The sequence below is a fragment of the Lontra canadensis genome, unplaced genomic scaffold, assembly GCF_010015895.1.
Source record: "Lontra canadensis isolate GAN:19392208 unplaced genomic scaffold, GSC_riverotter_1.0 scaffold18, whole genome shotgun sequence".
NCBI classification, from domain to species: Eukaryota; Metazoa; Chordata; class Mammalia; order Carnivora; family Mustelidae; genus Lontra; species Lontra canadensis.
The window spans coordinates 17,750,724-17,763,399 of NW_022631012.1; the positions used below are offsets into that span (position 1 = coordinate 17,750,724).

General features: G+C 39.2%; 1 protein-coding gene across 2 annotated transcripts in view; it reads left to right on the forward strand.

Annotated features, from left to right (window-relative positions):
* DNAH7 (dynein axonemal heavy chain 7) overlaps positions 1-12,676 on the forward strand; it is a 275,773-nt gene that overhangs the window by 12,896 nt on the left and 250,201 nt on the right. For both annotated transcript variants that reach the window (XM_032860188.1, XM_032860189.1), the window contains exons 3-5: positions 4,223-4,285; positions 7,384-7,492; positions 8,255-8,402. In XM_032860188.1, the coding sequence (XP_032716079.1) occupies positions 4,223-4,285; positions 7,384-7,492; positions 8,255-8,402 (320 nt within the window). The remainder of the gene's footprint in view (positions 1-4,222; positions 4,286-7,383; positions 7,493-8,254; positions 8,403-12,676) is intronic.

Below are 12,676 nucleotides of genomic sequence, written 5' to 3' on the forward strand. Positions count from 1 at the left end.
CAGAGAACTGTTCCCCCCAGCCATGTGTATAATCACAGGTGAAGCCGGAAGAGAATGGGAAAGGAGGTGAGGCACAAGGTTTGTCCGATAGAAGCGTCCGTGGAAATTCCTTAGGGCCAGTCTCACAGGAGTGCCAAAGAAAAGGGAAAGGGCAGTGTGTGGCTAGGTCATCACTGGATAGGAAAGTGCTGACTAAAATAGAATTTCTTGTCAGCAAAAATATGTAGATCTTACTTGAAAATCCACTCCTCTGATCTTATTGAAGAATGACCTTACTTAGGTGAAATTCTGGCTTATGTGTGGCTGCTTTTATTGGTTAGCTAGAGAACCACTACGTGCAAAAGACTCTATTAGATGTATGTTCTGCACCGCGGTATAAGGACACACAAGGCCCGCACCGCCGTCCACCCAGGGTGCTGAGGAGGCTGGCGCTGCCGGCTCAGCATGCAGAACGGGCCGGGCAGAGATCCCAGGTCAGGTGTGTGAGGGTTTGTGCAGGAGGCTCGGTGAGCAAGGTGTTCTGTACGTTTGTCGTGATGCTATACTGTAGACCCCACGTGAATTCCCTCTGTGTCTTAGTGTGAAAATTCTAGGTCACTGGGAACATATATTCCCACATTTCTTCTCTACAACCTCATTCTTATCCCACCCTCATTCTTCCTAACAGGAAGCCTCCCACTTTGAGAACACCCGTTGCACATTTTAGCTTGAAGATTTCACGCTCATGTTTCCCTCACATCCCGTGGTTCACTGGGAACTGTAGAAAATATTTCTGCTCTAGCACTGGATGTGTGTGAAACATTCACGTAATCTGACGTTGTACTTTGGTAAATACTGTTTGAAGCTCATTGCAATTCTTTTCTTCTTCTTTTTTAGTTATGCTTTTTCTCTTAGGACTTGGTTAACCAATTTTATTTTTTTCTAAGACAAAATTAAAACTAAAGTCCATTTATCCAGTTCTGGGAGACCGAATTAGTAGGTTGAGATGGAGTGGAATGAGGGGCTGGCTAGGAGAGCAGGACAGACACAGGCACAAATTATATTTTAGACCGGATTCAAACAGTAAGAGAATTGCCAAAAGGGTGTTATACATATTTAAAGAGATCACTTGCAATTGGAGTTCAAAAAGAAAATCTACACTTTTTTGACCTTGGTCCTGAAGAAAGAGCTGGACTGTAACAAGGAAATACTGAGAAGCATACTGGCAGGTCTGTTGGTTAGTCTGGTTAATACGGACATAACAGTCCCCCATGGTTTTTTTTTTTTTTTTAAATTAATTTATTTATTTTTAAAGATTTTATTTATTTATTTGACAGAGAGAGAGATCACGAGTAGGCAGAGAGGCAGGCAAGAGGGAGGCAGAGAGGGAGGGGGAAGAAGTCTCCCTGCTGAGCAGGGAGCCTGATGTGGGGCTCAATCCCAGGACCCTGAGACCATGACCTGAGCCGAAGACAGAGGCTTAACCCACTGAGCCACCCAGGCGCCCTATTCCCCTACATTTTAGAAACCTAACAGAGCTTGCCCTTACTCGCATGAAGTCTGACGTGGGCCGGGCAGTCCTCCTCCCCCTTCTGCCTATGCCAGTGAGTACATGCGGCCCCCCTCACTGCCAGTGGCAGGGACAGGAGAGCCTGGAGAAGGCACAGTAGCTCTTATGAGACCTGTCAGTGCTCATATTTCATGGGCCACAGGAGTCCTATGGCTACAGAGTATCTAAGAGAGGCTGGGGAACGAGGTAGTTTGGGGCATGTTGAGGAGGCTTTGAAAACCAAGGTGATGAAGCTTTAATAGGGAGATTTTAATAGGGAGATTTTGACGTTTCTGACCAAGGGAACAGTATGATTTAACTGTGTCCTAGGAAGGTTGTAGTTCCTAGCATTTTCTCTAAGTCAAGGCCAGTATCTTTTGTGGCCTAGATTATTTTAAAAAGCCGCTAAACTCTTCTCACTGCTGCTCTTAGTCTCTTCCTCACATACCTTGTTTACTGCTGCTGGGACCATTTATGAAATAACCCTCCGAATGGCCTTGCAGGATAAAGAAGATAAAAATATGCTTTCTCACCCAAACTGAGATGACATTGAGAATGAAAGTCCTAATTATACCCGGGAAAGAGCTATACACAGGGACTGTCCCAGGAAACTAGGACTCAAGGACCCCCCAGAGGAGACTAAAAGGGCTCTCTTGCCAACCAGGCCAGTCAAGCCCCAAACACTTGAGCTCCTTAAGACAGCAGCACCCACTTCTCCAGCTGTCCCTCACCCTTGATTCGCTTCCCGCTCAAATATAACCCCTGTAAAGTGGCCTCACTATTTCGTGAAACCTAGCACTTCTCTACCTTTTCCCTATCTCTTCACCTGTTTTATTTCCCTCCATCATACTTGTTCCTTCCTGTAGCGATAGCTGTCTGTACCCACTGGAATGTAAGCTCCGTGAGGGGTTGGGCTTGGGCCTGTCAATGACTACAGATCAGTGCCTCAGAGAGAACCCAGCACGTGGTAGAAGTTCCATAAATCATGGTGGAATAAGAGAATGGTTGTACTTTCTACTTTGGTTGGATCAAGTCCCTTTACCATTAACTCCAGTATCCTCCCAAGTCTGCTGTCCTAAATTAGTCTCCAAGTCCTTGTTCATGATGTTTCCTGTGTCTTCAGTAAGCCTATTGCTGTCCTTCTCTGTGGAGATCTGACTATACCCCGTGGCATGGTTTTCATCCTTTCTCTTTTTTTGAAATGTTTTGTCAATGCTGTGCTCCATACCCTCTCCTCTCCTGGATATAAGCATGTTGTTCTTAATATTAACTGGCCTGTGTGCTTTGTAGGGGCAGAGAATCCCATAAAAAGTTCTTATCTATACAATATGCATAAAAGCAGTATACTGTCTCGGAGTTTGAAAGGGAATGAAATGAGAAAAATTCATGTCAAGTCCTTAAAGCAATATACAACACACACCATAATCAATGTAAAATATATTCTAATCACATTCTTTGTGTTTTGTACTAAGTCTGCAACATCTAGTATATATTTAATATATTCTTAAACATAAAAATGTACTCTAAACACCTCTCACTTTAGATGAGCCACATTTAAAGCTGTTGGTAGCTGCAGGTGGCTAGTAGATGCTGATTCGGACAACAGTTTTAAAGAATAAAGGAATGGCGGTTATAAGGAACAGCCACTCCCTCTACGTCCAAGGGAGAGCCCTCAAGGAAGGAACTTGGAAGATCCATCCGTCCCCCAAAGCTTAGATAAGGCTACTTGGAGAGGGAGTGGCTGTGGCCCACTCAGGTGACAAAAGACATTTGCAAAGATCCTGCAGGCTGGCAAGTGAGTAAAACACCTGCTTATGTGCTAAAAAGTTGGAAACGAAGTCTCCCTTTGTGATGTAAGAGGAACTTGCTGGAAGGCTGCTTATAGGGATGCCAGTGAAACCTCCTGAAGGGTGTCTGCCACAGGGTCAGCCCCATACCACAGGCTGGAAGGGTGCCCGCGGGAAGGACGCTGACTTCTGGCAGCCACGCTGTGGAGCCACGGGGAAAAGCGCTGGAACCAGGAGGAAAAGCCCTTCTCTTTCGATGTCCCTCTAGAACCCTCTAGAGTGCTGTGCCAGATGGAGAAATGTTCATGGAGTCCTGCTCAGGAATCCCAAAGCAGGGTAGAAAGTAAAACTCTGATGCTGAGAGGCAATGAACGAGTTGCCCAAGCAGGACTCTGTCCTCCTCGACTGTACTCCCTCTTACGTAGACAAAGTTCCTACCAGGTCCTTGTCCTCTCCTCAAAGGAGACAGCAACACTTTACTCTGAAAAGTACAAGTGTTCCTTATGGCGACTTGAGGGCGCATTAGCCTGAATCATTGTTACCTTAGGAAGCGGAACATCACTGCTTTTGACAGAACAAAATGGTTTCAGGGATAGAGAAGGGTGGGAGAGCCAGGTAAGGCCTGCACACCAACTAGGTTCAGATAAATTCCCCAAAGCAGATGTGATGGATAAAAAGTTCTGCACACCTTTTAAAGCTTTCTGAGTCTTGTGGGATGCCATGTTCCTTTCTTTCCTTGCTACAGAGGAAGTCCTTCGAAGGCCTCTGTGGACAAATGTGAGACTAGTACAGTAGGTCTTTGAGGGTTTGGGGTAATGTCTTACGGTGTAGTGACCGTCTGTACAAGTGCTTCAGTGAATCGATTGTGATGTAAAGAGTCAACAATTTTTCTTCTATTTTCGTGCAGGGTAAGACAGACAGCAAAGAAAAATCCAAGACATCAGCAAGAGTTTTACCCCAGTTGGCTACGGTAATTCACCTGCATCCTTTCAGTGGATCTTTGCCCTTTTGAAAATGTGGTTTCAGACTTGTAAATAAGTAACTGAACATCTGATTTTGAATTTTGTGCTCCATTTGGTTATTTTCTGGTGGAGAAATTCTATAAGATGCACATAGTAGGAAAAAGTACAATCTTAAAGTAACTTGTAAAGCCAGCATTTCCTAGTATGTCCAGAGTATTTTAATATTCTGGATAAAGGAATTTTCAAGATGGACCAATGGCAAGATTATCAGTGTTGGAGTTAGGAAAGGAGGCCTCAGCTTACAGCTTTGTCCCTAATGGCTTTAGGATCTTTATCAACCTGAGCTGCACCTTCCGAGTTTAAAAATGAGTTTCTTTGAGCTATATCTCTCAGCACTGAAATGCTAGGCCACAGAAGAGTCCTCTGATCTTGGTATCCTTTCTAGAAATTATTATGATTATAAATTCTCATTGTCCTATGGTAGAGGCAGTTCATAGGCATTTTCAGTTGGTAAGTGAGGATACGATATACTTTACTGTAATAAATTTTACCAATAATCCTAATAGTAATTATGTTGAGCGTAATGCCATTGAATTGTGCTCTTGTGACTCATCACAGTGAAATTTAAGTAGAAGCTCAGTGTAAACGTTATTTTTTTTAACTGTGATAAAATATACCTAACATAAAATTACCATTTTAACTATTTTTAATTGAACCACAATTCAGTGGCATTAAGTACACTCATATCGTTGTGCAACTGTCACCACCATCCATCTCCAGAATTCTTTTCATCTTTGCAAACTTGAGCTCTGTCCCCATTAAACAGTATGTTTCCATTCTCCCGAGTGCCCCCCAGCCCATGGTGGCTGGCCTTTTGTTTTCCATAAGGGGCTACTCTAGCTATCTCTAGTAAGTGCAACCATACACATTTGTCCTTTGATGCCTGATTAGCATAATGTTTTCAAGGTTTATCTAAAGCATTATTTTTTGAAAGATAATTTAAAAGCTCCAAACAAGTATAAAACTGAAGTTGTGTGGCTTTTTATAAAAAGGTTCCTAATAATTTAAAATGGATGACAATTTTTCCCTTGGAAAACCTGAGCTAATATTCTTAAGTGAATTTCCTTGAACATTACAAAATACAAATTTTAATTAAAAATCTGTTTAAATGGGGGCACCTGGTTGGCTCAGTCAGTTAAGCGTCTGCCTTTGGTTCAGGGCATGATCCCAAGGTCCTGTGATCAAGTGCCTCATTGGGCTCCCCCACCGGCTTGTGCCCTCTGGCTCTCTATTTCTGTCAAATAAATAAATAAAATCTTTAAAAAATGTATGTTTATGTGGATAATGCCAGTTTATCATGCCAAGTTCTGAGAAATGGAGCCATAGAATGTTTCTCTAGTTCTACAAAATCAATTTTAAGTTTTCTAATTTAAAAGATACGACTTGAAATAAAATAGACATTTTCTTTTGAAAACTTAACAGATTTTAAAACTGGAAAAAATAACAATTGTCCTTGGTTCATTGTGTCTTGTTAGTATATGGCTTTGGAAATATAAACCTAAAATTTCTTATTTACCATTCTGTGACCAAGTTGTAGAATAATCCTTTGCTATTGGTGGCATCTAATAGTCTAAAATCCTTCTGTTGGGGCTTTAAACCTGGTTTTATGTTCTTATGTATCTTAATTGTTTTCAGCATTCTTTGAGTTTTATGTGTTGTGCAAGAAATAATATTTTTAAGAGCTGTTTTAAAAATCCATCAATTAAAAATAGCGAAGTATTTTCATCTGAGAATTAAGGTTTGCACTTAGGTGACTTTTTTCCAGCCGTAGTTTAGATCTAGAGTGATTTTCACGACAGACCTTCATGCTTCTGGAGGTGATCCCTGTAGTTGAAATCAAGGGTGACCCGGCACTGGAGGTCGCAGCCAGTGACCTGATTCTCACCCTTTCTGCACAGCTCACTCGAAGCGCTCCCACAAGTCCTAAATCCTTTATGGAGCAAGATGAGAGTGTAGAAATGGAAGGGCAGACCGAAGGTTGAGAGAGCATTGATTTTTAAGTTGTCTTAGCTTGTTTTCCTGCAGAAGAGACTGAAATGAGGACTTGCATACAGTAAGTTTATTTGAGTGAAAGAGGAGTAAAAGACTGGAGAGAGTAAAACCACGAAGAAGCAGCCAGTGCACAGGTATCAGCTATCAAGTTGGTCTGGATGTGAAAGGAGGACACAGACTCAGTGATCAGGAAAATGTAATATTACTTTAAAATCCACCCATCTGCCCTGGGATGCAGCCATTGGGCTCTGGGCTCAGGAGGGAGGCTGCTTCTCCTTTTCCCTCTCTCTCTATGGTCTCTCTCACTTTCACTCTCAAATAAATAAAGTCTCTAAAAAATATTAGGAGAAATAAAATCTACCCATCTGGGTTTATTGAAGAGTCATAGGTCCCCGGAGCAGTGGGTCTGTGTTCTGATATTAGAATACTTTTCCTGGGCTAATTTTTGTTGTCTTTTTAGAAGACCGAGGTATTTTTTTGCTGCAGTCCCCACCACCCTCTATCGTTTTCAGCACTGAAGCTGAATGCCAATTAGCTATCATCCCTAGTCTTCCTCCCTCTTGTATGATATCTGCCCGGCTCTTGTAAGTACAAGAATTTATGAACCCTGCCTTAAACTATGGAATACATTTGTGAGTGGCCAGAGAAATCTAGAGCTGCTTAGAGCCACGAGAACAGAAAGATCTTTTGGAGCTGGAATGCAGAGAAGCTCATTAGCATTGGAGAGCAGCAGCATGTTCCTCTCATTAACATGGAAGGCTTTAAAGTCACTTGCCAATATTTGGGGGTGAGTAGGCTCTTTGGAATGAACACCCCAGTGTTAGGTAACAGATGCCCACATCCAACTAGCAGCAGAGACTCTGGTAATGTCTCACAAATGTCACACATCACAGCCGTTCACAGGAGTACAATTTGCTGTTCAGTGTGCCTTCTTTCCAGATGTCCTGATTTGTTTGAGAAAATGTGTTTATAAACACTCATGAGTTTCATGAAAAAAGGGCTTTTTTTTACCCTGATCCTGTTTTATTAATGCTATTTAAATTTCATGTTTCAGGTGAGTACAAAGCCCCAGTGGCAGCAGGCAGCTCCATCATTCCATTTGAATATAAAACAGGATGATGATATTCCAGAACCGTTTAGTGTTAAAAACGAACAGTCATATGGTAAGAAGTTCATTCCAACTTAGAGAAATTTTCAAGAGGAAAAAAAAATCATTACAACATTTAGTTGAGAGTAGTGAAATTGTAAAACTGAAATGACATTTATATCAAGTAGAAAAATTTATCCCAAATGTTTTCCCTCATAAAATAATTAATTCTAGTTCTTGATTATCTCAGGCTGTTGTAAAGGCTATAAAAGGTGATATTTTCAGAATTGGGGGGCATTTATATTAAAACTTTGATTTATTATCAGACTTCTCTACAACAGACTTAGAAGTTTTTTTGTAAGAAGTATTTTAATAAGTTGCAAATATTGCTTCCAAATTAGTCATTTTAATATTTTTTACTTTTTATTTTTTTGACTCATTAGATTGATTACACTGAATATTAACTTTCTTTCATCATGGTTCTTTAAATTTTCTGATGTAGTTTTGTGTTCTGTTTTTAATAATAATTTTAATCTTCATTTTAGAAAGGCTCTATGCAAATTAATTGAAAATTAGGGTTTATTAGCATGTTAACCAAAATATAAATTAAATTAATTAAATATTCTTGAAATAATCGAAAGTTTCTAGTATGACGATATAAAACAAGAGTAGTTTAACTTCCTAATAAAAGAAAATTAATTGTACCTATGGTTACTTGAGAACTTAAAGTGTGTAGTGTTTTCTTGAAAGGTGCTTTAGCTTTTTATTCTAACCACCCACATGGTTTAGCTTATTTTTTAGAGGACTAACTCCTGGTTTTTTTTTTTTTTAATTCAAGCTGAGTACCTGGAACACTTTGGAAAAAAGGGCAAAATAGTGGACCAAACTGAGGACAGTTATGCTGGACCGTCTACTACTAAAACCAAGAACAAATCTCTACATAAAGAACGAGAAAACTTTAGAAGCACTCTTGTTAACGTCATTATGTGAGTTGTATAAGCTGACCAGTGTGTGTGACCCTCGTGAGAGCACTGGGGAACTTTCTACCTAAAAGTATACAAGTTCTGTGCATCTCTAAGAATGCCTTAAAGCCTTGTTGGAGTGAGGTCATACCAGTAAAGAATGAAATCTGGAGCTTCGCCCTGTGACGGGCGTCCCTCTTTGAAATACCATGAGCTGAAGCGGTGCTGGTGTGAATTCTGAGGTTGGCTGGGAGAGCACAATGTCTGGGAGTTGTGGTGGCAACGACTATGGTTGGTGGAAGGGTATGGGGCGGTTTTTTCTTTCTCCCCATCTCATCAGCTCAGGTGATCTAGCAGCTTCTCTGGCATTGGGGGGGCCTCCTCGTCTTTAAAAAAAAGGAACTGGGGTGAAGCCATCAGCAGTGTGAGCAGGGCCGGGCTTGCCTGGTGTGAGCTGGATGTCCATTTATGAAGAGCAGAGCAGACACAAGTCACTAACTCTTCCTCACTCTTTCCTCACTGCCGCATGCTAGTTGGTTGGTACATTCTTTCTTTATGACTCTCAAGGCCCACACATGGCTATTTGTGGACATAATTTCATGACCTGGTGCATTAAGTAACTCGCTCACAGAACCTGGTCTTCCGGTCCCCATGTGGGGCTTTACGGACCCGGTGATCTTGAAGGGAATACAGTGGGTGCTCTGTGCTTACAAAGGGCAAGGGGATTTTGGGGGAGCCCTGTGCAGCTGGATTGTGGGTGCCTCTGCTAGAGGGTTTGGAGTTTGCCTTTCCTGGTCTCCACTAGAATCTTACTAGCTTGGCTCACTTCTATCGGTTTTTTGGATGAAGCCCTCTCACAACCCACAAACAATGTAAAATCAAAACCCAAAGCTGTGGACCAGGTAGGCTCTAATTACAAAGTCTTCGAAGCAACTTTTTCTCTACCCAGAAATCTGGTCAAGACAGATGGTCTTTCTTGATACAACTTCCCGTGCCTGTCATTTCTGGTCATTTTCTGGGTGAAGATAGAGCCCATCTTGGGTTTTACCATCACACAGGGTTCTCTTTGAATTCTCCATTTCACTCAGTTCTACTCAGAACCTGATCTCCTGATTCATAGGGTCATTAAAGGCAATGGCCCCGGACCCTGGAAGATAGCCATAGCTTTGGGCTTTTGCTGATTGCCATTCCATTTTTTTTTTTTTTTAACTCCTGAGTATTTCCTTTCTTTTTGTGAGCTCAGCTATGCATTCGAAAGGAATGTGTCTTATTCTGATATTTATAGAATGGTATTGTTTTTTCAGATTATCTTTGTTCTTGTGTTATAAGACATCTAGTCTCCTTTTAGGCATTTTATGTCATTTTTTAGTTATGCCTTTTATAAACAGGATATGGATGGATATATGAAATTCAATCTTAAGAGTTTCTGTACTTTAATAGTACATCCAATCCCTTTTATAGTTGTTGGTATTTCTTATATATGTGTGCTTCTACCTATTTATTTTGTACTTTCTATTTACTTTATGTTGCCTTTACTTCATTTTCTTTTTTTCTGCTTTCTACTGAATTGAATTTTCTCTTCTCCCTTTCTATTGGCCTAAAAGCTATCAAATATCCTTATTCTTTCAGTGGTTACCATAATACTTAAAGCCACCTATTACAATTTTTTCTTTTTAAAGTTTAATATTCAATTTTTATCTGTCTTCTCCTGAATAACACAAAGGGGTCTTGGACTGCTCTCACTTAGCTCTAAACTTTCCTTTGCATTTTCAGTGTGATCATTTGTTGTTTTATTTCTACCAATATTTCTATAATATTTTTATTCTATTGATTCCTTAAATTCCCCATAATTGTTTTTCTTAAGTTAACACTTGGGGTTATTAATGTGTTTTCTAATTCTTTAGAAAATTGTTTTTGCGTTGAAGTTTTCACTTCTGAGTGCTTTTTTTTTTTTTCCTCTGAAGTTCACCCCCCAGTGGTTGTTTCAGTGAGGATCTATGAGTCGTAAAGTTGAGATTTTTCATCTCTGTAAAGTTCTGTGTTTTGTCCTTACTCTTGAATTAATGACTAAGCTGGCTACAAAACTAAATGATAATCTTAATTTTTACCTTATATCTGAAAACATTAGATTGAAAAATATTGGGAGCATTATTTTTTGGCATGTACAATTCCCCCCCAGTTTTATTAAGGTATTATTGACAAAACAACTTTTTTTAAGATTTTATTTATTTATTTGACAGTGAGAGAGAGCGTGAGAGAGCACAAGCAGGGGGAGGGGCAGAGGGAGAAGGAGAAGCAGACTCCCCGCTGGGTGGGGAGCCTGATGCGGGACTTGATCCCAGGACCCCGGGATCATGACCTGAGCTGAAGGCAGACGCTTAACCAACTGAGCCACCCAGGTGCCCTAACAAATAAAATTAGGACATATTTAAAGTTTGCAATGTGAGAGTATAAGTATATGTAGTAAAAGTATTCCCACAATCAAGTTAATTAACACATTCTTCACCTCACATCTTCAGCATTTTTTTTTTTGTAAGAATGCATAGGTTCTACTCTCTTAGCAAATTTCAATCATACAAAATAGTACTTTCAACTGTAGCCACCATGGCATGTATTACTATTGATGAGAAGCCTTTGTCACTCTAGTTGTCATTATTTTATTTGCAATTTATATTTGTACTCTGTCACCTCTTTTTTTTTTCCCTGAACATTTTATTTTTATAGCCGTCTAGATAGGCTTAAAAACAGCTTTACTGAGCTGTAGTTTACATACCACTAAATTAATCCAGGTTAAATGTACATTGAATGAATTTCAGTAAATTTCTATGGCTGTGCAACCTTAATCAAAATCTAGGTTTAGAATACTTTTATCATCTGTTAAAAATGATTCCCATTTCAACTAATTCTCTCTGCTACTGGTTGCCCCAGACAATCATTGATCTGTGTTTTGTTTTTATTGTTTTATCTTTTCTAAAATTTCATATAAATGGAATCCTACAATATGTATGCTTTTAAAATCCTTTCATTTTGTTTATTGTTTCTGGTTTGGGACTATTTGAAAATGCTGCTATGAACATTTGAACACAAATCTTTTTGTAGATATGTGTTTTCATTTCTCCTGGGTAGATGCCAAAGTGTAGAAATTCTCAATTGTATAGTAGGATATGTTTAATTTTCAAAGACTTTGCTAAACTGTTTCCAAGTGGCTATGCCATTTTACATTCCCACAAGCAGTGTAAGAAGAGGTTTCTAGTTTTTCAACAACCTTGCCCACACTTTGGTTACAATAGGCAAAACAAAACCAAAACCATTCAAGTAGATGTGTTATTTTATGTCATTGTGGCTTTAAGTTGTATATCCCTAATGACTAATGATGATAAGTGTCTTTTCTGGTGTTTGTTTGACATTCATATAATTTCTTTGAAATGTCTAAGTCTTTTGCCCATCTTTAAATTGGGTTATCTTTTTGTTAATACATTCTAAGAGTTCTTGATATATTTCCTTTACAAGTCTTTTATCAGATCTATCATTTGCAAATATTTTCTTCTAGTCTGTGGCTTATCTCTTCTTTTTCATAATGGTACTTTTTGGAAAGTAAAAGCTTTCAATTTTAAGGAAGCTCAATTTATCAATTTTTTCTTTTGTTGATGCCTTTGGAGTTCTATCTAAGAATCTTTTCCTATCACAAGATTTTCTCCCATGTTTTCTTAGAAGGTTATAGTTTTAGCTCTTCTATTTAGGTACATGATTTAGTTTAATGGCATATCTATAGTATGAGCTAAGGTTGAGGTTTGATTTTTTTTCCATATAGATAGCCAAATGTTTCAGCCTCCCACTGAATTACCTTGACATATTTGTTAAAAATCATTTGACCATGTGAGGGGTTCTATTCTGTTTCCCTGGTCTATATGTTCATCTTAACATCACTACCATGCTGTCTTGTTCACTTGAGCCTTATAGTCAAGTTTGAAATTAGTTTAAATCCACAACATTTATTATCCATTTCCAAAATTGTTTTGGCTATCATGAGTATTTTGCATTTGCATACATATTTGAAGACTAGCTTGTCAGTCTCTGGGAAAAAAAAACCCCACAACCTACGATTTAATAGCCAATTGCATTGAATCTGTAGGCCAGTTTTGGGATAATGGTCAATAATACTGAGTCTTCTGGCCCATAAACATGTTATTTCTCTTCATTTATTTATTTTTTCTTTGATTGTTCTTAGCAGTGTCTTGTATTTTAATGTATGAATCTCGTTTTAAAAAATCTCCTTTTAAAAAATATCCCAAGTATTT